At 46.7% G+C, this 24,739-nt stretch overlaps 1 protein-coding gene and 1 pseudogene across 2 annotated transcripts; one reads left to right on the forward strand and one right to left on the reverse strand.

Moving 5' to 3' along the window:
• The first annotated feature begins 732 nt into the window (after positions 1 to 732).
• Positions 733 to 8,407, forward strand: LOC311010815 (alanine--tRNA ligase, mitochondrial-like; annotated as a pseudogene). Its single transcript, XR_014599426.1, has 13 exons — positions 733 to 855; positions 2,536 to 2,674; positions 2,755 to 2,924; positions 3,023 to 3,136; positions 3,407 to 3,547; positions 3,642 to 3,779; positions 3,883 to 3,986; positions 4,978 to 5,086; positions 5,356 to 5,481; positions 5,584 to 5,694; positions 6,891 to 6,974; positions 7,466 to 7,579; positions 8,228 to 8,407. The product of XR_014599426.1 is annotated as an alanine--tRNA ligase, mitochondrial-like (transcript).
• Positions 8,408 to 9,611: 1,204 nt separating this feature from the next.
• LOC311010817 (calpain-2 catalytic subunit-like) lies at positions 9,612 to 23,576 on the reverse strand (the record flags this gene model as incomplete). The annotated part of the gene is given in 12 exon segments (XM_084005464.1): positions 9,612 to 9,959; positions 10,113 to 10,171; positions 10,253 to 10,369; positions 10,644 to 10,722; positions 11,333 to 11,410; positions 11,413 to 11,466; positions 19,947 to 19,983; positions 20,153 to 20,205; positions 20,621 to 20,814; positions 22,316 to 22,476; positions 22,563 to 22,655; positions 23,506 to 23,576. Coding segments are annotated over 12 exon segments (1,020 nt in total). The 3' UTR covers positions 9,612 to 9,935.
• Positions 23,577 to 24,739: the final 1,163 nt, after the last annotated feature.

Below are 24,739 nucleotides of genomic sequence, written 5' to 3' on the forward strand. Positions count from 1 at the left end.
GAGATCTTTTTTTTTTGCGATTGTTTATCACTGGGGCTTATGGCCGGCTATGAAGCACCAGTTCTGGGCAGAGCAGCAGCTAAACCTCCCGGTCCTGTACCCTGGTTAGCAGGTCTTCAAACTGGGCAACAGTCAGCCTGAAGTACCGCTGGAACCGGCCGTCGTCCAGGCGCAGCTCCTGCAGGAGACGGTGGAACTCGCCGAGCTCACGCCGCCTCCGTAGGGTAGCATGCACCCAGAACCGACGTCGGCGCCTAGCCCGCAGACGAAGCTGGGAACTTCTCCAGAGTAGATACAGTGCAGCGATGGTGGTTATCTCAGCCATGATCGACGAGAGAATTAAATGGCGGAAGAAATGTTGTTGTTTGGGCGAGCTCGACGCGATGACGCGATGCCGCGATGAGGCGTTTTTTGGCATATTGGACCGGCGTCAAAACTGGAGCGTCTAGCGCGACGCGATTTCATTTGTCGCGCGTTTCAATCGCGTTCATCGCGTTTGGTGGGTACGCTCCGTAAGGATAATACAAATATGACTAATAATAATAATAATAGAAGCAGTAGTAGTAATAGATGGAACTTCAGCTATAGTTTGGATTTGGATTTCTGTTACTAAATACATGTCCTCCTTGTTTAATATGGTTATAAACATGTTCTTACTTTTAGTTTAATTAACAATTGTCTCCTCAAATATGATGATTAATTTAAATGTGATCTGTGGGTCCGTCAGCCTCGGTGGCCTGGTCTCCGCACAGGGATCTGGGTTTCCCTCTGGACCTGGTGGACCTAATGTTAGAGGAGAGAGGAGTCCAGGTGGACCGCCATGAGCTGGAAAGACGGATCGCAGACAACCAGAAGGTAAACTTCCATGATTTTCCTCTTTGATGGATGTCTCAGTTTATGGTGTGAAACAAAGATATCTTCACTTATTGAATGTTTTAAATATGTGAAATTTAAATAATTTTGTAGTATTTCTGTGATGTAACTACAACGAATCGCCACAATCACATGGTGGAGGGGTTTGTGTGCTCCAGTAACTCCTGGTAGGGTCTCCCAAGGCAAAGTGGTCCCAGGGGTGGGGCCAGACAAAGAGCCATTCAGGAAACCCAGATGGAGTTGCACAACGAAGGCTGTGTGACTTTGCCCTGAATAGGGAGAACACTGAAGAACTCCTGAACCCGACCAAAACGTTCTCCACAGAGGAGACCGAGTTTGCCAGAGATATGAGTGAGCCTTCCCCCAAATCTTCAGAGTTCACAGGTTGTCAAAATGCTCCTCAGTGGCAAGGCACCAGAGGTTCGACCTGACATACTGAGGGCTCTGGACTTTGTTGGGATGTGTTGGTTGACACACCTCTTTATTGTCAGTGGCAGACCAGGGTAATTGGGGTATCACACTGCTCAGCCTCCCAGGATAGCTTTCTCCAAGGTGCTGGAGAGAAGGCTCCAACTGATTGTCAAACCTCCTGCGGGAGGAACAATGCTGATTCCATCCTGGCCATGGTGGACCAGCTCTTCACCCTTGAGGTCTGTTGGAGGGGGCAAGGGAGTTTTCTAACCACTGCATGCGTTTTGTGGACTGGGAGAAGGTGTGCGACCATGTCCCTCAGGACATCCTATGGGGGGGTACTGCAGGAATATGGGGTACCAGGGCCTAAAATCCATCTGGTCCCTGTATAAATAAAGTGAGTGCTGTGTTCATATTCTCGGCACAAAGTCAAACAGGTTTCCAGTGGGTGTTGTCCAGGTTGTTCCTTGTTACCAATCTTGTTTGTGATTTTCATGAACAGGATTTTACGGTGCAGCTGGTGGGAGGAGAGTGTCCGATTTGGGGACCTCAGAATTGCGTCCCTGCTTTTTGCAGATGATGTGGTTGTGTTGGCTCCTTGAAAACTTGACCTGCAGCACATGCTGGGGCAGTTTGCAGCTGAGTATGAGGCAGTTGGGATGAAGGTCCATACCTCCAAGACTAAGGCTGTGGTGCTCTGCCAAAAAAACCTCTGCTTGGGGCTCTAATGGGGGAGTTCAAGTATCTGGGGGTCTCGTTCACAAGTGAGGGGAAAATGGATGGTGAGAGGGACAAGTGATCAACACCCGAAGGAAGGAAGTCAAACTTTACTCCTCCCCTTCCGTGTTCTGTGTCTCCGTTTTCAAACTCCCTTCGAAACGAGAAACAACAGCAGCAACCTCAGAGCTAGCAACTCTGGCAGCAGCATGCAGCACTGGCATTGACTTGACTGACGTACCGATCTGTTCCACTTCACACGAGCTTCGCTGATATTGGATTAGAGCTACAAACAGCTAGCAAATCCTTGGTGTCTTTAATGAGTCCAGTGAGATCCTCCAGAAGTATAGACAGGCTTCACCGCCGGGTCACTGACGATCAAATTCCCACTCAGGTGATGTCTATCTCTATGTCCCAGTCAGATGATGTCTGTCTCTATGTCCCAGTCCGATGATGTCTGTCTCTCTTGCCCTCTCCGGTTATGTCTGTCTCTCTGTCCCTCTCAGGTGACATCTGTCTCTCTGTCCCTCTTAGGTGAAGTCTGATCTCCAGTCAGGTGTTCAGTCTCAGGTGATGTTGGATGTCCTCAGCTTGGCAGACCTGCAACGTCTTGGTGTTCCTCACACTGACGACCACCTCAAGTACCACTACAGACTGGAGCAGGACAGATATGGTACGACCTGTCTGTCTCTACTTTCTCAGCTGAACACATTTCTCACCTGTTCAGATAGGTCATTTTTGTTTTACTCCCAGTTTTCCCAGCATGCCGTGCGACAGTCCTAGCTCTTTATGATGGTCAGACTCTGGTGTCGGAGGTCAATGAGGGTCAGTGTTGTGGTGTCGTCCTGGATCAAACCTGCTTCTACTCTGAGCAGGGGGGACAGTCACATGACCAGGGCTACTTCACCCGGGATGGACTGCAGGTCAGCTGACCACTCATAGGGGAAATGCATTATGGGAAGATAACCTGTTGTGTGTCTTGGTGGGGTCTGACCCCAGGTGTGTGTTTCCTGTCTCTCAGGACGTCCTGTTCCCTGTGGAGACAGTGATCCTGGCAGGGGGGTATGTTGTCCATCAGGTGACTGCCACTGAGAGCCTGAAGACTGGAGACCAGATCCAGCTGCACCTGGACCAGGTTAATACCAAACACATATTGAATCACCACAACAGTATGATATGGTGTCATATGTATAAAGATGGACATTGCAAGTATGTAAAGGTTAATTACTATGAAAAGAAGTGACCCACGCTCGAAGCCTTGTGGGACAACTTTTAGAATAACTTTCTCTGAGAAACAATATTAAGGATGTCAACAAAGATTTCTGCAGAAATGTTTTATTGTCCAACATATACAATACATCTACGTAAATTATTCTGTTGTCTGCCTGTCCTGTGTGTCTCTCAGGTCCACAGATTGTCCTGTATGGTGAATCACACAGCGACTCACCTCCTGAACTTCGCTCTGAGAAAGGTTTTGGGTTGTTCAGTTCAGCAGAGAGGATCTCATGTATCCGCTGACCGCCTCCGCTTTGACTTCAGCGTCAAGGTCAAACTGCTAAAAACAAACCAATATGCCCAATTTATTGAATTATATATATATATATTTACTGTATAGATCTGTATATATTATTTATCCTCAGAGTTCACTGGCCATCTCTCAGCTGCAGCAGGTAGACAGGTGTGTTAGTGACATCATCTCAGCCAATCAGATCGTCCACAGCTAGGAGATTCCTCTGCAGGCAGCCAGGAGCATCAAGGGACTGAGGACAGTGGACGAGGTGAAACTGTCTCACTGTCTGTCTCCCTCTCTGACTGTCCGTCTGTCTCTCTGTCGTCCTGTCTGTCTGCAGGTGTCCTGACTGTCTCTCTGTCTGTCTCCAGGTGTATCCAGACCCTGTGCGGGTGGTTTCTGTGGCGGTGGCGGTCTCTGAACTGGTGGATGATCAGACAGACAGAGAGACGTCTGTGGAGCTCTGCTGTGGGACGTGAGGCTGAGACACACCTGTTCACCTGTTACATTGACAGTGTTACGTCTGTCTCTTAGCAACACATTTGACACAAAGATGTCCAGCATTAAAAGTTGAGACATGAGCTGCCTTCCAAATCCTACAAATTACTTACAAATTACTGTTGCATGCATTATTCATTCTGTTGAGTCGTACCACTTCGTCATGACATTACACCCTGAACTTTGACCCTCTTCCTCATGTATTTGCTGCACAGACGATTACAGCTCAGAATAGTAAAGCAAGCAATATCACATCCTGGAATTTGAAATCCTATGTATTGGGCCATACTGACTGTGTTTATTTACAATACCCAGAATTATTTTATGTCCAAGTATGTCAAGTGCCGTAAAGATGCCTGAATGTTCTCCTGCATCTGGTCACTTTTTGCAATATGTCAAATAATAAGCCAGCATGCTTGTCTGACTTTTCACTGTGCTTTTCAGTTGAAATCATAATTTTTTTTCCATGTTACAAATATATTTTTTCACATCTAGAAATTAGTAAACCCTGATTATTATTATTATATTTATTATTATTATTATTATTATTATTATTATTATTATTATTATTATTATTATTATCAACTCCTTTTTCACTTCTAAGAATCACATTACAGATATCTTCAACTACATTACCACATGTTGAAAATATGTTGTAAATACCTTTTTTTTTTTTGAAGCTAAAATTCTATCCTGGCTAGTTCTAAAAGGAATTACCTGACATATAATTGTGACTAGTACAGTTATTTATTTTAGATATCTGTAATTACTTCCTTACCGGTTATAGTACCAAGCCGACATATCAACTGCCTGCTCTGGTCTTAAGAGCACTTTGGTAGGTTTAAATTATAAGTACAGTTGATTGATTGATTAATTAGAAGATAAATAGTTCTGTCCACTTGCCACATTACTGATGAAATGTTAAGAGCTTCTCATAAAGTGTTTTTTAACATGTCAGTCATGTTCAGTCACCTGCTGCAGACCGGAGCCATCGGGGATCTGGTGATCGTTTCTGAGAGACAGATGGTGAAAGGAATCAGTCGTATCGTTGCTGTGACGGGCCTGCAGGCGACGCGGGTCAGATGCTTTAATTATTCACAATGGTCTACCACAAGGATCTATTTTTCTTTTTCTCTGTCAATGTCAATACAATTCCATACATTGTTGATAATAGTTTGATTTTATACATTATATTTATTTCATTCTGATCAAATTAATAATCAAAGCTCTCTGAATTTGCGAAAAATGGTTTAAAAAATATTATTTTGTTTGTTGTTTAATTTGTTGTAAATTGTCTAATCTGAAATGTAAAGTGTTACCTCTGATTTTCATGTTGTCGCGTTCAGGCTCGGGAGGAGGGTCAGGTGTTGTCCCAAGATGTGGACTCTCTGTCAGCAAGAATGACAGGCTCCGCCCCCTTAAGCCTAGACATCACCCAGCGTCTTGCCAAGGAGGTCGGAGTTCTCTCTGATGTAGGTACCCATCATGCACTGCAGCCTCTGAGATGATGATAAAACATGTCCTCTACCTGTTTAGTGACTGAGTAGTGTTTGACCCTGTGTTTTTTCTGTCAGGCTGTAGATAACACCCCCATCCCTCAGTGGCAGCGCAGAGAGCTGCAGAGTCGACTCAGAGCTCTGCAGAGGACCAGTAACACTGCCATCAGGAAACTGGAGACCAGAGAGGTGAGCACACACACATACACAGCTGGGACACACCCCGGACTCACCTGAGACACACCCCGGACTCACCTGAGACTGACCCATGGGGGTCGTCACCATATATTGAGTGGGAGTCAGGACCCCCCCACCTTTTAAAAAACACACACACACACACACACACACACACACACACACACACACACACACACACACACTTGCCGTTCAAAATATCAGTGCATAACGGGTCTAATTTCTCCAGTGCTGTTTTCATTGCTTCACGGTCAAATCCGTTCCACTTTATCAGTAAGAGAATACCCACACAAATGGTAATTCACGCCTGCAGCACCCACAAGCACCAAAGGAAGTTTGCTTCTTGCAGCTACTCGGTCAACAAGTTAACGGCAGCAACAGGGGTGGACTGGCCATCGGTCATATTTCAATTTCAGATGTCAGTTACAATCATGGACGTATTAAAACCGCTGCAACACTGCCGTTTAACGCACCCGCAGACAGCATTAAACACCGGAGCTCTGGCCTGGCAGTCAGACTAGGCAAGTTTAATACTGTCAATTAGAGGGGGGGATGCGAACGCCCCTCCAAACTTGGACTGCTCTACTTTTTGTTCAATCTGATTGGTGTTTGAAGTTACACAGAGAAAACGAAAACATGTTGAAACAAAAAACAAAGTGGTGGAGATGAGAAAGAAATGGGTAATTTACGTAGCTGAAAAAAAAGCTTGTGTAAATTAACAATACACTCGGATCAATATTTAGGCTATCATGAGTGTATATGCCGCTGTGCCATACACTGTGCAAACACTGGATTATGTAGTCTGTTGTATAACTACTATTGCAAAGGCATTATGTCAGTATAAAAATGATAGGCCTATTTAATTCTCATTTTAATTTCTAGGATCAAGATACATGATATAGGGAAGAGACATGTTCTAAAAACATGGTAGAATGCACCAGAATGTGGGAAATTGCATCTACTTAATTCAACATTTTCTGGGGGAGGGCCACAAGACCCCCCCCACCTAAACAGGACCCCCCACATATCAAATGCTGCTGACACCCCTGGACTCACTTCAGACTCACTTTACTGAGACACACCTTGGACTCACTTTAGTTATAAAAGGTCTCAGGTTTAAGACCTGACAGACCCTCAGGTGTATGCTTGTCCATTCTGACTCTGTTTTTTTCCCATCATGCTTTGCACAGGCTGCGATGAGAGCTCAGGCTCTGCTGGAAAAGAAAGGCAGGAAGGGTCTGCAGGTTGATTCTGTGGAGACGGACTCTCTGTCGGTAAGACAAATAACCTGATCAATAGTCTTCTCTGTAGATGAACAGGTGAAGTTATCCAAACACACTGCATCCTTCATTTCCCCATCATGCATCAATCAATATTACCTGTATCTAGCAAGTAGATGGCAGAGGACAGAATGCTGAAATCTGTTTGTTTCAATATGATTGGTGTTCAAATGGTTTACCACAGCTGTACGATCCCAAAATAAAGAGAATTCTGTGATTTAAATGCAATAATCAGATGAATGGATGCTGACATCACTACATCGTGATGACTATGAGTAGAAAGTCTGAAGTCATGCTTTGCCTCTCCAGAAGATGACAAGCCAACAACTTTTCAAATGCCTGTTTCCTTGATGGAGTCTGGGTCAATCAGGGAGCTCTGGAGGAGAAGCTCAACACTCAGACATCCTCAGCAGATCATCTTTGCTTTGACTTTGTATGCAAACAGTTTGATGACATCACACACCTGTCTTGCTGTTTCCTGTCAGATTTTGATGAAGACAGTGAATCAACTGAGCGCTGCAGCTCCGCACAGTCACGTGATGCTCCTCGCTCACCAAAGGCATTCTGGGAAGGTTCTGTGTGCCTGTCAAGTTCCCAAGGTAATAGGTGCGTTTCGAATCAAGCATGTGCATGCATTTGCCTCGCAAAACCAGGCATTCTGGGAAAAAAACGTCACAAAAGCTGGTGATAACTTCCCTTTGCGACATGTCACATGACTTTAAAAAACTTGCGGTATCTCCAGGGTACCTCCCTCCGCATGCTTTTCTCTGCAGATGGTCTGAAATAAGTGCGGACATAAGACACTCCCCTCAACGTTGCCCTAGTTTGTTAGAATTATCACGTGGTATTTCCCACGTGAGAAAATTCCTCAGCCTCCGTCAACAACGGGACTTCAAATGCCTCGGCTCGAGTTCGTCAGCGACGAAGAAAGCCAGCGCCATATTCTTTGTGCAAAGTCCGTGAAGTTTCCCCTGGCGCGATAGTTTTTGTTATGTATACAATTATTAATAAAGTTTAAATAAAATGTTTTAAAAAAAAAGTCTGTGAAGTGCACCTGTGTCCGACTTGACGTGGTGAGAACTTGACGTGTTTATGACGAGTTCCGGCGGATCCTCTCAAGTCTCGTGCATGCATCGGCGCAAATGCATGCGATCCCAAACGCAGCCAATGGTGACACATCTGTCAGTGACATCAGAGTGGCCAGGCCTTGTTTGACGCATCTGATTGGCTGTTCTCTCCCTCCTCAGGACTCGGTGTCCTTTTCAGCATCTGATTGGGCGGTGGCGGTGTGTCGTCACCTTGGGGGGAGTGCTGGGGGCTCTCCGCTAGTTGCCAAGGGAACAGGAAGCAATGGTGACATCACTGAGGCTCTGAGGTGGGCGGAGGAGTTTGCTCGCCAGAAAACCAAAAATGATGTCATAAAGTGAGAGACGACATCGCCCCGCCTCCTGCTAAGAGGGTCAGGTACTGGGCGCGTTTCGGATCGCATGCATTTGCGCCGATGCATGCACGAGACTTGAGAGGATCCGCCGGAACTCGTCATAAACACGCCAAGTTCCCACTACGTCAAGTCGGACACAGGTGCACTTCACGGACTTTTTTTTTTTTTTTTTTTTTAAACTTTATTAATAATTGTATACATAACAAAAACTATCGCGCCAGGGGAAACTTCACGGACTTTGCACAAAGAATATGGCCTGCCCAGTGGCGCTGGCTTTCTTCGTCGCTGACGAACTCGAGCCGAGGCATTTGAAGTCCCGTTGTTGACGGAGGCTGAGGAATTTTCTCACGTGGGAAATACCACGTGATAATTCTAACCAACTAGGGCAACGTTGAGGGGAGTGTCTTATGTCCGCACTTATTTCAGACCATCTGCAGAGAAAAGCATGCGAAGGGAGGTACCTGGAGATACCGCGAGTTTTTAAAGTCATGTGACATGTCGCAAAGGGAAGTTATCACCAGCATTTGTGACGTTTTTTTCCCAGAATGCCTTGTTTTGCGAGGCAAATGCATGTGCATGCTTGATTCGAAACAAGCCTACTGCTACACTGAGAAACTGTATCCTGTTTGGACGGGAAGTGTGGTTACACGACAAGTTTGAACCCATGAGACTCTGTTTGGGAGAGAAGGGTGTGGCCTGGTTGGTGGGCGGGGCTTCCCCTTTTTGCTGTCAGCCAGTCGAAAGCTTCACATGCTGCAGTCTGGTTGCATGCTCCTGGTTAGCTTCCTTAACGTGCAGTTTGTGCTGCTGTTGAACTGAGGGGCAGGGTGGACAAAATACCAGAAACACTGACGAACACCGTATTTTTTACTCATCTGATGCTTTATGCCGTCATATGCCGTCAGAGTGGATCATACCAGAAGTACCGGTGCCCCGCCCACAGCTGCAGTCAGGCTCTCTTCATTGGATGACACTGTCAGGGATTATTTTTTGTAACATATTTTGTTTTACAATAAATCATGTTTCACACTGATTTCCTTGTCATGAGTAAAGCGTTAATAACACTTCTATTAAAAGGGCTGAAGATGATTTATTCAGGCAAATAAACAAAGTAAAATAAAACACGAAATGACTCGGTGATGATTTACAGTAACTGCTGGACCAATCAGAAGCACAGAAGCACTCATTCATCATGTGTTTATAACAGCCTTTAATGTAGTTGTATGTGTTAATTAAGCTACCGTTTAAACAGATAACAAAAAGTATAACAAAACAGCTTTAGTGTCTTCATAGGAGGAGCTCTACGAAACATGAATAAACACTTATGTCTTTTTAGCCACAGTCTAGAATGTAATAAAGCACAGATGTAGACAGTTCCTCTCACCAACATCCCTCTCCCTCAAGTTTACTAGAGAATATATAGACCAAACCATGTTCACCACATGGACATGTGCACGTTTTCAGCTCCACTCAGTCTCCAGCACCAGGACCAGGATCAGGGTGGTCTTGGATCCTCAAAGCAGAGAGGCGTTGAGCCACTGCAGGAGAACCACATGAGATTCATGTTGATCATCTCTCATCTCTCATCTTTATAATATTCCTATTCAGTTCTACAGACTTCTGTGTTAGCCTACAGCCTCCAGGGCCCTCGTCTCCATAGTTCTCTATTCATCATGTGTTAAGCTTCATACCTCCATCATGTTGAGCTCAACAGTCCCTGAGTCGTCTTTGTCCAGCGTGTTGAACATGTCTGTGGAAACAGGAAACAGTCATCGTTATCGTCGTCATCATCACAGCCACCAATAAGTCGGCGTGAGGACTGAGGACTCACTGAACATGTTCTCCAGACGAACCAAACAGCCCACCAAGTTGTCGAAGTCGATGGTGAGATCTGGGTCACTGTAACGAGCCACCAGGACCTGATGGAGCGAGTTGTTGAGACTGAAACCTGAAACACACACACAGCAGAGGACGCTGGGGGTCAAAGGTCACAGAGGTGAGTACACCACTCAAAGGTTTGAGTTAACATACAAACTGTGTTCAAATACTGCTTTAATAATACATGAGTATCATTGATTGTCCGTCCTGACATGTATCCATCATATAATGATAGTATTATATAGTAATATTACGTTTATGTGAAGTTGTACAGACTGAACACACATAAAAAGCATAAAAGAGCAGCAGACAGAAGTCTTGTTTTATTGTGAAATATGTTGTACCAGCTTCCTCCACAGCCGTCCTCATCTCAGCGGAGCTCATCGTCCCCGAGTTGTCCACGTCCTTCTGACGGTAAATAGTCTGAGACACAGACGACAGCAGAAACTCTGTTAGACCACCTGAAGTAACTGTTGGACCCCCTTTCTCCTCTCACCCGGACAGAGGCAGAACCACGAGGAACACAGAGGCACACAAGGGGACTAGATAGAAGACTGTGTAGAGGACTGTGTGGAGGACTATATAGAGGACTGTGTAGAGGACTATATAGAGGACTATATAGAGGACTCTGTGGAGGACTAGATGGGAGCTGATCACATCAACGTAATGTTGATCACCTTTTTAACGATGCATACTGATGCATTGCTTTATACTTTTACATTAAAATCCATATTTTCCTCCTGCAAGCAAATCTGCCGTGAGCTTCCATCAGCCATAGTATCCTGCCAGTCAGCCAGAGTCATTGTGACACTTCTAACGCCACAGTTGAAGGTGGTGAGCCAATGAAATTCCAGGAAGTGCCTGCTCTGTCTTCCGCATATATAAAAGAAGAAGGTGTGGCCCCAGGACGAACTCAGACCAGCGGGACGCTGTAGATCTGATAGCTGAATATTAGGATTATTACCTATTTATTATTGATTGAACCTGCACAGCGTTCTTTCAAATGTCACGTGGATCTGGATCTGAGACTCACCAGGTAGTTCTCGATTTTGGTCCACAGCACTTTAAACTCCAACAGACCAAGTTTACCGCTGCCGTCTTTCTGCAGCGTCGGTTCAGGAAGTGATGCCGATGTTCATACCTGCTTTTTATTAGTTTACCCATCATTCATACATACACACACGTAATATATCAAATGTGTTATTTGAGCAGCTCACCCCTCCTGCCAGCTGTCCAAACAGACCTCTGAACCGATCGTCCACATCATCTTCATCGATCTCAATCTGAAACATTAAGTCAACCGTTAGACTGTGTGTGTGTGTGTGTGTGTGTGTGTGTGTGTGTGTTCGTTTCCCTGTGCTTTCTGGTCTAGCAGGTCTCCCTGGACGGTTGTGGAACCTGATCCTGACTTCACTGACACTGTGGTCTGGTTTGACTCTTACTGCTAGCATTTTTAAGGCGGCTGACTATTGATTAAAGATATTAACTAAAATCTGCATCTCTACTGTTACTAACTGGACTCCTCCCAGGATGACTCCCGGGGGTCTGGACGTGCTTTCTGGTCCAGAAGAGTCTGCTAAGGTCCTGACGGATGCAGACTGCTCACTGCTCTGATGATGAAGCAGCGTGTTGTAGCGCCACCTGCTGCTGTGATGCTGCTCAGCATTGACTGCTTTCTGGTCTACAAGGACATGTTGGAGATGGATCCATCCATGGATCCTGGTCTGCTCAGCATTTCTGCCTAAAAGTATGTTGAGACAGTTGTTCTCCACTAGGTGGCTCTGTAACGCTTGCTCCTGCTCATGATGGGACTTTGAAAATGTATTGATTCTGAAACTCATGAGCATATTCTCGTCCTGCTCAATGTGTTGTGATATTAGGAGAGAGAGAAGGATAGAGAGGGAGTATGTGTGACGGCGTCACAGCTGTGAATGTAGCAGGTCAGTGTGTGTTCAGTTATTTGTGGGTGAATAAATGCTACAACTAGACACAAAATCAAGCGTAGCGTTAGTTCTGGCAGGCCACGACGTCAAGCTCTAAATCAGCAGCAACAGCGTAGCTGTCAAAACCGAGGAGATCAGCTGACGGCTCAGCTGACTCCCCGTATCCGCTTCCTATTGGGAAATTGCATTCAGAGCGCGCTATTTAAACCGCTCTAGCCTGACCTCCCTCATTGCTTCCTCTGCCGGCTTTTTCAAACGAGCTCCCGTTCGAAGAGAATTCGCTATTCACGTTCGTACTCACCCTGCTGCTACTGATGTCGTCGCTCTCCGTCCATGTCGAGGACCCGCGGCAATATGACGGTACGGAGCCTCAGCAAAACCCCGAAACAGAGGAAGCCGACGAATCTACGACGATGAGAGGGCTCCATCTCTCCGTCGAAGCTCTCGCCCGGCAGGCAAGGTAACGCCACAGATGTCCCATTGCTCGATGACCGGCCGATTCCAAGCCGCTGGAGTTTCTGTTTGCCAACGATGTTACCGCTCCGGTCGGAGCGTCACACCAGGGACTGTTAGCTTTATTTTAAATTTCGCTGGGTCTCAACCTCCACCCGCCGATCAGCTCCTGCCTCCGCTCCTCGGAAGCTTCAGCAAACGCCAACACAGCTCCCGGAACTCAGCATTCGCTCCGACTCCAGCTGCTGCCCCGCCGGCCAAAAGAGCTAGAGCCCCGACTCCAGCAGTCGCCTCTGCAGCTCCGGGAAACGACGCCATCATGGCAGCGCTGTCTTCCACCCACTCATCCATTTCCAGCATGAATTCCAGGATCCAAAGCTTAGAGGCCGCTACCGCTTCACCTTCCAGCTCTTCCCTCCAGGTAGAGGTAAGATCTTAAGCCCGAGCCCGACCCGACCCGGGTCGGGCTTCTCTCTCGCTGACTTTTTTTTATTTTTTTTATTTATTTATTTATTTTCATATATATATTCACATTTATTTGCATTATTCTATTTAAATGTCTATTATCCACCCCGTCATTGCTCTTCTTTGTCTCTCTGCGTGCTCTCTCTCTCTCCCTCTCCCCGTCTCTCTCTCTGCGCTCTCTCTCTCTCCCTCTCCCCGTCTCTCTCTCTGCGCTCTCTCTCTCTCTCTCTCTCTCTCTTAAAGTGCCGCGCTAGATTCTTAAGGACGTACTCTGAGTCCTCACAAATAAAATATGAAATTTCGGGTTTGGTTCGGGCTCGGGCCTGCAAATCAAGTTAATTGCTCGGGTTCGGGCCGGGTCGGGCTTTAATCCCGCGGGCCTGGGTCGGGTCGGGCTGGATTTTTTAGGCCCGATCTTACCTCTAATCCAAATGGAATTATCAACATTATAGAAGAATATGATTTTTAAACATACTTTTTTTAAAGCATTAAATATAATTTCAATATAAATTAAGAAAACATAATAATATTTTATATAATATATTTATTTTAAAACATGATATCCATTTTGATCCATTGATGTGTCCTTTTTTATTTATCTGTTTGGATGCACCGTGTTGTGTATAAATAAAAAAAAGAAAAAATCTACCGCGCATGCGCAATGGGAAGTGAAAGCTTACGCATCACCACAACGTCAACAACACGCCGACCGTTGCCCAGTCGTGGCGGGGGCAACTATTGTCAACAAACTCGACGTTAGGAAGGCGATGGGACACTTCCGAGGACGCCGATATCGCCGTTATCGATTCTCGCTGCCGGAAATGAACGCCGAGTGCGCCTGAAGCGACGTGGCGAAGGCGGAAGGAGAGGGAAGTGAAACCTCTGGTCGTTGCTACACTTTGTTGGAAGTCGCTCCAGAAACTCTTGACGGACGACGCGCTTCGCTTCCTGTTGTAGTTGTTAAGAATCCAGCGATGTGAGGAGGCGTCGTGGAGGGAAACCGAACCGAGGGGCAGGTAAACAACCCCCCCACCCCCCGTCTGATTTCTGCATGAGTCTGTCGGCAAGATGTCGCTGAGTTCGGGCGGTTGGACTCACGTAGAGGTAAGATCTTAAGCCCGAGCCCGAGCCCGAGCCCGACCCGACCCGAATTTCGGGTCGGGTCGGGTATAAAATGTCAATCATTACGTTCGGGTCGGGTCGGGCCGGGCTTCTCCCTCGCTGACTTTTTTTTTTATTTTTTTATTTTTTTATTTATTTTCATATATATATTCACATTTATTTGCATTATTCTATTTAAATGTCTATTATCCACCCCGTCATTGCTCTTCTTTGTCTCTCTGCGCGCTCTCTCTCTCTGCGCGCTCTCTCTCTCTCCCTCTCCCCGTCTCTCTCTCTGCGCTCTCTCTCTCTCCCTCTCCCCGTCTCTCTCTCTGCGCTCTCTCTCTCTCTCTCTCTCTCTCTCTCTCTTAAAGTGCCGCGCTAGATTCTTAAGGACGTACTCTGAGTCCTCACAAATAAAATATGAAATTTCGGGTTTGGTTCGGGCTCGGGCCTGCAAATCAAGTTAATTGCTCGGGTTCGGGCCGGGTCGGGCTTTAATCCCGCGGGCCTGGGTCGGGTCGGGCTGGATTTTTTAGGCCCGATCTTACCTCTACCTCCAGGCCGCCGTGTTTACATCCCGGGAACCTGCCGCTTCCTCCTCGACGCGGGCCGAAGACGTCACTCCGACACCCCCCGACGGCGTCTCTATCCCGCGCTGAACTCTGGGAAGTGCAGTCCCAACCTCCACCGGCGTCCCATTCTACAGTCCCGCTGCTGCCATCTCTGGCAATCTGAGAAGCCAGATCCCCGCAGTCGCAGGTAATGATGTCGATCTAGTCAAATCCTGCTGCGCTCTGATTTCAGTAGGCGAATTCGACCCGATGTACCTAACGCATTGTATGTGGGTTGAAGCGATGCATGATGGCTAGAATTTGTTTTTGCTAGCAGCTGACTACAAATACGTCACAGGGTCGCGGCCATATCACGTGACCTAAAACATCGCGGTAATAGTTTTCAAGAGCCGCTTCTCGCAGCGCTAAGCAGCGCAGTCTGCGACGGCTACAACCGGCTTGCCCACCCTCCGCTACAGCGGAATGGTTCTCATTGGTTAAAAGTTCAATGACGTGTGTTCAGGTCCGCACTCGGCGGCCACCTTGTGGTGAAATGCTTTGCCTTTATTTTGGTCGCTAATCTTATGGCTTGATCCAAAGTTCCGTGCATTGTGTTGTGAGCAGGCCTATTTATATTATGTGAGGTATAGTTAATTCAAACATAGGATGATAATACAAATATACTAAAAAAAAAAAAAAAAAAAACACACACACGTCGCCTGCGTGTGCGTGTACATGCGTGTGTGTATATATGCGTATATACATGTGTATATATAGCCTATATAGCAGGGGTACTCAATTACAATCCTCAGGGCCACAAAGATGTTTTTCAATGACTCAAAGGTCCGTTTATTGAGGTCGGTCAGGCCACATGTGATATACTGTATTTAGTGCATTTCTTTTTGTTGTTCTTACCTCTGAATTTTGAGGATATGTTTCTTCAAAATTTGTATGCTTTGTCTCATAATGCCGTTTCAAATTGGAAATCTTCATCACAGATAGTCTCCTGGCATATTAAGCTCATGGGTCTTGTGCTGGTTGGAGGAAGAATGAATGCAAACTTTTCAGTCCATTCTTCTTTAAATTGGCGATTTCACTGTCCACCTTTCTCTAGGCAGAGAACTTGGAACACGCCATTTCCATGTAATCTTTTCCCGTCTATGCTATCTATCTATGCTCCTACTGGCAAAGTGGCAATATGCGAACCGCTTCAAAAACGAAAGTGAAACTAAAAATGCTCGCAGCGCGACCCAATAACAGGCTCTGTGTATCGTTGGCATGGAGACAAGTCCCGATACACGTGTTGACCCAACCAAAACATATACGGAAAAAATAATAGTTCTGGGGCCACAAATAGGTGTACCGCTGCATATAGCCTATCGCTTGAGTCACGTTGACTCTGCTGTCAGACTCGACGGCGTTCGGCTACAGTCTCTTAGAGCCCGCCCCCTCAGACACCTGCAGCTCTCGTCGGCGTGATAAGTCAAGTCAAGCCAAGACCATCCTGAACAAGCGTAATGATAAGTGTGTGGTAGATTGTGGTGATGTGTCCGTGATGTTGATACGGAAGATAGCCTTATGATCCTAGACCTGGAAAGACTCTGACACTAGCAGGATTCTCCGTTGTTATGGCGTATACAGAGATGTAATCTGCGAAGTCTATCCATCCGTCCAGCCGAAATGGATCTTTCCATCATTGCCGATCTTGCCATGTCATACGGGGGAACTCTGTTTTATGAATACCACAAATCATTCTCTGCCAGGGCTGCCATGTTCATTCAGAGGTTAACCAAAGACTGGACTGGTCTGTGGTCGACCTGGCTCTAATCAGCAGGCACTGCACTGGCCGCTAAGCTCCTTCTTGCACCATTCGCAGTTCTTTCTCACACCATGCAAGCTGTGTCCCAAACCCGTGGCTATAGCCCATCCGCCGGCAGGCCAAAAGCAGATGAGGATAAGGTGACATCTTTTGGACTCCAATGTTCCACAAATCCATTAAAACGTATGCAATTTGTCAACTGTAACTAATTAACAGATTTATAAGACGCCTTACTTGGGCATCCTTGCTGGGGATCTTCATCATCTAGCAGCTCACATTCCAGGCCGCATATGCTTTTGGTTCACTGTTTTGAGTCCCGCAAATGCAGCCGTCCTCCATCAAAGGCCTCCTCGCAGGTGTCCAGTTCCACCTGCGCTGCTCGGATCCATCCGCCAATAGCTTGCTAGAGAATCCATCCATTAAGCTCCTGCTAAACGGCTTCAAGAGAGGAACCCAAGGCAAGAAATTCGTCTCCCTTTCACCACACTCCACTTTTGCACAAATTAATCACCCACCATGGAACGGGTGCTTTGGCTCATAGGCTCACTGTTAGGAACAGCCTTATGGGTTTTAATAGAGATACTCGGATCAGACATCAGCTCCGATATCGACTAATTAGCTGGACATCGGATGAATGAGGCCGATCCAGCATTCCGATCCAGCCATTTCATTTTTATTAACATCCTACACAGCAATACAGTGACAGCGATCTAGTCACTTCAATTCTGTTTGCTATGCTGGTTACATCATCACGCAGAGCACGCTGGCAGCCAGTGATGAGTACACAGAGCAAAATGGAGCAAGCGCCAGGTTCATTAAGCCTTTGTCCGTCGGGTTTCAGGCAGCTACTACATTTCATGTTACATTTTAAAATATCTGTTTACAGTGCACTTTACATGGTACAAGTGTTATTTATCTCTTTTGCTGCTAACGTACACTTTATTCGTCAATAACAGTCCAGTCATTACCTTTGTGTTCCTGAAACATTCCAAAACTGATAGAGACAGAAGCGGAATATCTGTTCCTAATTCCCAAACTAACTCTGTTTTTTGTCCATTGTCTTCCATGGCCCGCTATCTGGGAGCCGTGCTCCAGCCAGCCCACAGGAGCCGCGTTCATCACGGAGGGAGGAGAACCCCTGTCACAAGCCTGGTTCCCCTCTTGCCTCCGCCTCCTCTGCAATTCTGCGGCCTCTCTCCAGAACGCTGCATGGCTCATTCGTTCTGCTTTGGGGCAGCAACTACAGCAGCAATGTGCCCAAACTAAAAGACATGGGCAGATGGTCCTCACCTGCTTATGAACGTTATCTGCGCCATCCTAGATTCTCAAGCCATGAGCCGAATATTGGATGTACATAAGTATAATCAAAATATTATTATTCACCAAGCCGAGGGGTAACTGATCGGCCTATCTCCTATTTAAATAGGCTACATTTATTTTTAACTCAGCCTCCTGACATCTCTTGTAGCAAGAGGGTCAGGGAATTGCCGTCGTGGTCGTTTTGGGGGTCTTTTCTTTGCTGCTGCGCTCCCGGCCTGGCTGTGCCTGCTGCCACGGACCACTACTTGATACATGCTTCTGTTAATGCATCACTACTGTTAAAGCTACTACTACTATACTACCAACACCAAATGCAGTTGGAACCCAAGGGCCTGGGCTGCACGAGATTTCTGCCTAAAAGCCTATTAAGGCAGTTTTTTCTCGCCACTGTCGCTGTAAAGCTTGCCCCTGGGTGATGTTGGGACTTTGAAATTGTGGTGACTCTTGAAATTTTGAGTGTATTCTAGTCCTGCTCAATATTAAGTGTCCGGAGATGACCTCTGTTGTTTGACAATACAAAATTGAATTGAATTTATCATGTAAGGTGACATGGGGTGTTTGAAAGGCGCCAACAAATATATGTATTATTATCATATTATTATTATTACTATTATTATTATTGTTATTATTATTAATATATTATGCCGTTCATGATAACTCATGAAGGGCAGGAAGGTGCTCTTCCTGCCTCAGGCTTTCCACGCAAGCGCGTGATAGAGCAGATAGGATACGCTTTTCTTTGCTGCTACGCTCCCTGCTTATGCCGTTCATGATGGCTCATGAAGGGCAGGAAGGTGCTCTTCCTGCCTCAGGCTTTCCACGCAAGCGTGTGGAAGAGCAGATAGGATACGTTTTCTTTGCTGCTACGCTCCCTGCTCATGCCGTTCATGATGGCTCATGAAGGGCAGGAAGGTGCTCTTCCTGCCTCAGGCTTTCCACGCAAGCGCGTGGAAGAGCAGATAGGATACGTCTGTCTCCTCTTTATTCATCAAGCTGAGGGGCAATGGATCTACTAATCTCCTACCTAAATAGGCTACATTTATTTGAACTCAGATAGCCCCCTGACATCTTTCGTAGAAAGAGGGTCAGGGAAATTGCCGGTGTGGTCGTTTTGGGGGTTTTTCTTGCTGCTACGCTCCCTGCTTATGCCGTTCATGATGGCTCATGAAGGGCAGGAAGGTGCTCTTCCTGCCTCAGGCTTTCCACGCAAGCGCGTGGAAGAGCAGGGAGTCCCAGAACAGTACCATACCGCCAAATGAAACTTGTGCAAATAAATAAAGATTCTTTTTGACAAAGTGGTCCTGACTGAAATCAAGCGTAGCGTTAGTTCTGGCAGGCCACGACGTCAAGCTCCAAATCAGCAGCAACAGCGTAGCTGTCAAAACCGAGGAGATCAGCTGACGGCTCAGCTGACTCCCCGTACCCGCTTCCTATTGGGAAATTGCATTCAGAGCGCGCTATTTAAACCGCTCTAGCCTGACCTCCCTCATTGCTTCCTCTGCCGGCTTTTTCAACCCACCTCCACCCCAGCTCCTCCTGTCATCTGTTATGTACCTTACCATTGTTCTTGTTGGTCTGCTCTGTCTGGGGTTTTTCTTGCTGCTACGCTCCCTGCTTATGCCGTTCATGATGGCTCATGAAGGGCAGGAAGGTGCTCTTCCTGCCTCAGGCTTTCCACGCAAGCGCGTGGAAGAGCAGGGAGTCCCAGAACAGTACCATACCGCCAAATGAAACTTGTGCAAATAAATAAAGATTCTTTTTGACAAAGTGGTCCTGACTGAACCTGTCTTGTTGTCACCCAGCTGGTAATGAAAGTGAAGAGAGTAAGCCCTGAAGTTAGCAAAAACTCTGGATCAGCAACACTCAAGCTACTAAAGTGTCCCAACATTACCAACACTAGTCCTGCTCACACCACACATGTGATGGTGGAATTAATCCACACGTCTCTATGAAAGAGTTGGTTAACAGTCAAAGCTCTCATTTGGGTCTCACCTGCTCCACTCTGGAGGCGACGGGGTCGTCCAGCTCCCTGCAGCAGCAAACACAAGCAGCTTTAAATTGGAACAGCACGCTCGTCTATCAAGTCATTCATATTATTATAATCAGTCAGAAAACATGATATGATATATGATAAGTGTCACAGCTGTTCACACCTGAACCTATTTCACACCTGCAGTTAAACCTGAACCTGTTCACACCTGCAGGCGGAGGCGTGGCGCAGGAAGAAGTTTCTGTTCAGGTGGAGGTTCCTCTGACCGCAGTACTGACAGAGAGACACCAGGTGAGACGTCAGACTGAATGTGTTGCAGCTAATGAAATGAAATGCAGAGCAACAACACCGAGCAGCAGAAAGTGAGATCATCATCTCCGTACCTCTTCAGGGACCTGGAACACAAGAAAAAAGAAGAGTTAACAAACCGACTGACACTCATTACCTCCACCAAGGATGTCATTTGCACGTCTGGCTCTTGTGTTTTGTCTTGTTGATTTCCAGTTGTGTCCTGTTTTAGCTTTACTTCCTCTTGTTTTAGTTTTCCCTCCCTTATTCTGTATATCATTAGTCTGGTGAGTCTGCCCTGTCCCCTTGCGTCTCCCTCCAAGCCTGCCCTCATGTTTGCTAATGAGTCCCTGGTATCTTCGGTCTGTGTGTTGTACCAAAGAAGAACCAAACACATAAGCCATTTTCTCACCTCGTAGATGGCGAATCCAATTGTGTTCATATCTTCTCCCATTTTCCTCCTGCGTCTGCGATTCTTCTGAATCAGACCGACCACGAGGCTGCAGCCGGCCTCTCCATCATCTGGGTCGTCGTCCTCTTCATCAAGCTTGATCACAAAATGAGGGTTTGTCCAGAACGTGTCTGCAGTTTGAAAAAAACTTCTCAACATCAACACCACACTTAAAAAAATCCATCCATCTCTCGACTCACACCGTCTCTACAACCTGCAGCCTGTTAGTCCGTCACCAGGGCAACACTGTTGGGGGGGATGCGGATCAATCACGTGATCTCCTTCCATCTCCATCTTTGCTATTGTAGCGTTAGCAGCACCACGTGAGTGTGGGTTCTCTCCGGGTTCTCCGGCTTCCTCCCACAGTCCAAAGACATGCAGGATGGGGATAGGTTCATTGATGACTCTAAATTGCCCGTAGGTGTGAATGTGAGTATGAATGGTTGTCTGTCTCTACATGTTGGCCCTGTGATAGACTGGTTACCTGTCCAGGTTTACCCTGCCGTCGCCCAATGACAGCTGGGATCAGCTCCCCGAGGATACAGGATAAGCGGTAGACGATGGATGGCTGGTTTCCTATGGTATCACACATACTACTAAATGTCACAGTGTTGTGGTGACTAAATATCATGTTGGTGAGGAGTTTCAGGTGCAGCAAGTGGCTGAGTGTTAATGCTAGCTAATGCTAGTAATAATGCTAAGCTAACCAAGACCGTTACCACAGTAAACTCCAGCTATCTCCAACAACAACGTGTCCAACAAGCCAATTAATCATGTTCTTGAAGGCCGAGATGCTTCACTTAGAGCTTTGCTATTAGGGGGGAAGTTAGATTGTAGACAATGTTTGTCTGCAGGCATGCATATTGTAGTTTTTGAAGGCTCTTGTAAGGAATCCCGATGAGGAGAGCATTGCAGTAGTCCAGTCTTGAGGAGATAAAGGCGTGGACAAGTTTCTCAGCATCTGAGTGTGGGACGGAGTTTGGCAATGTTTTTGAGGTGGAAAAAGGAGGTCATGCATATTTAATGTGGGTGTCAAATTTGAGATTGGTGTCAAATTTTACACCCAGGTTAGTGACTGTTTGTGATCGTGGTATGTTTTTGCCAGAGAAGGTGATGTGGGTTATGGTTGGATGAGTGAACCTGGTGTGGTGTGCCAACCAAAATAGCTTCAGTTTTGGCACTATTTAGCTGAAGGAAATTTCCTTTCATCCACACTTTTATCTCTCTAACGACTGTGACTGCAGCTTCATAAGCAACGCCCATGGTGATGTCGTTGGTATACGTCACTCAACTGACCAATGGTGTAACTTGATCAGTTACTTACTCAGCCATAAAGCCAGTTAGAGGGTGGCCCCTCTGGTCCAACCAACAATGTGTGTGATGGGGGGGCGGGCTCCTCCTAGCTGAGTGCCTGGTGTCCCTGAGCAAGACACCTCACCCTAATTGCTCCCGACGAGCTGGCAGTCGCCCTGCGTGGTTGACTCCGCCGTCGGTGTGTGAATGTGTGCGTGGATGGGTGAATGTCAGTCATTCCTGTGAAGCGCTTTGGAGAAAAGCGCTATATTAATGAGGCCATTTATGGTTGTCACAGCTGCAGTGCTAACCTACTCCCTGTCTGACAGGATCACTCACTGGGAAAGTTCCTGCAGCCTCCAGCAGTGGATCCTCTCCTCCAGCTGCCATCGAACGTGGACAGGGCCCACTTAGAGATGGAGTTGTCGCTGAGGGCGTCGGGCGTCAGGTTGCAGATTTCCAGCCGGGAGTAATGTCGCAGGAAGTCTGTGAAAGACATCCTGAAAGACAGAGAAGATGTTACCTTCACCCTGACTTGATGACGTTTAGGTAGGCTGGAGATAAAAAAAAAATAGCCAAGTTTTACCAGAACTCTCCATCCTCTGAGCGATGACTCAGACGCTCTCTGTCCTCGTCGCTGATCCGATGCCACTGTGCCGAGCTGTCAGAGCAGGAAACACTTCAGTATGAGAGTGGGTCAAATTTGTCAATATCATTTTTATTTAACATGAAAAACATTGATATTTACTGTGACACCCCTAAGTCCCTGTAGTCCTTAACTATTAGAGGTCAATGTCTAACCTTAACTATTAGAGGTCAATGTCTAACCTTAACTATTAGAGGTTAATGTCTAACCTTAACTATAAGAGGTCAATGTCTAAACCTAACTATTAGAGGTCAATGTCTAACCTTAACTATTAGAGGTTAATGTCTAACCTTAGCTTTAAGAGGTCAATGTCTAACCTTACCTTTAGGAGGTCAATGCCTAACCTTAACTATTAACTCGGGTGTGATCAGGTTTTATGCCTTCCAAGATGACAAGAGAAGGGGTCTTGGTAATACTAGAAATACTAGAGAATGTGCTTCCTGAGGCTGGCAGGTATGTAAAGTTGGTACATGGTCTTGTAGGGGAGTGTGACAACATGACAGATGAGATCCTCCATTATGCTGATGGTGGTATTTGAGTTGATAGCACCTTGCCATTTTCCACAATCTTTTGATACAAGGCCTGACATTCAGTGTATTCCTGTTGTGCCTTCCACATGGCCTCAATGTAGATAGGAAGCTCCTTTGATGGTCCAGGTGAGGCTGATATGATGGTAGCACACACAAGTATGGAGGTTTGATCTCCTGTTTGAGCTCGGGACAGGGCATCTGATACAGTGTTGTACTTTACCCACCTGATGAGCCGAATGTTGGGTTTGGTGGTCTAAAACACTCACAGAATAGGGGCATGATCTGTTACCACAGTGAAAGGACGACCTTCGAGATAGACCCTCTACTTTTCCAATGCCAACACCACAGCCAACCATTCCAACTCATTGGCAGCATAATTCCTCTCAGCCTGATTCAGGCTGGCAAACGTGAGGACTTTTTCCATTACAAGATCTGGTTACCAGATGTTCTTTATCAAAAGCAGCTTGGCACGCAGGGGACCAGAAGAACCTTGCCCCTTTTCTCTTTAAGGCATGGAGTGGCTTAGCAATCTGTGAGAAGTTAGGGACAAAGAGATGATACCATCCTGCCATGCCCAGGGAGCTCTGTAAGGCTTTCAGGTTGGTGGGAACTGGGAAATGGCGCACAGCCTTAGTTTTGTCTGGATCAATGTGAACCCTAGACGCTACTGACATCCAAAGCTACAGACCTGTATCTCTTCTTTCATTCCTCTCTAAAACCTTGGAACGTGCCGCCTACAACCAACTGTCATCCTATCTCTCGCAGAACAACCTCCTAGACCCTAATCAATCAGGATTCAGGACTGCTCACTCCACTGAGACGGCCCTCCTCACAGTGACCGAGTCCCTGCGAGACGCCAGGGCCTCATCCCACTCCTCCGTTCTCATTCTCCTCGACCTATCTGCTGCATTCGACACAGTCAACCACCAAATCCTCCTCTCCACTCTGGCTGAACTTGGCATAACTGACTCTGCTCTCACCTGGTTTACATCATACCTGACAAATCGCACCTTTCAGGTCACATGGAATGGCTCTATGTCCAAACCCTGTTCTCTGGACACGGGTGTCCCTCAAGGCTCAGTATTAGGACCGCTTCTGTTCTCACTATACACCAGATCACTAGGTTCTGTTATCACATCGCATGGATTCTCCTACCATTGCTACGCAGATGACACCCAGCTGTTCCTCTCTTTTCCCCCGTCCTCTGACACTCACATTGCAAGTGTGCATCTCGAACTGTCTGGCTGACATCTCTGTCTGGACAACTGCACATCACCTCAAGCTTAACCTGAATAAAACCGAACTCCTCTTCATCCCAGGGAAAGACTGCCCTCGCATGGACCTGTCGGTCACTGTCGAGGGCATCACAGTATTGCCGTCGTCAACTGCGAAGAACCTGGGTGTAATCCTCGATGACCAACTATCCTGCACCCCCAACATCACTGCTGTGGCCCGATCCTGCAGATTTGCCCTCAACAATATCTGCAGGATTCAGACCTTCCTCACAAAGGATGCAACGCAACTCCTGGTCCAAGCACTGGTCATCTCCCGCCTTGACTACTGCAACTCTCTCCTGGCCGGACTCCC

Source organism: Eutrigla gurnardus (genome assembly GCF_963514095.1).
Source record: "Eutrigla gurnardus genome assembly, chromosome: 3".
Taxonomy (NCBI): Eukaryota; Metazoa; Chordata; class Actinopteri; order Perciformes; family Triglidae; genus Eutrigla; species Eutrigla gurnardus.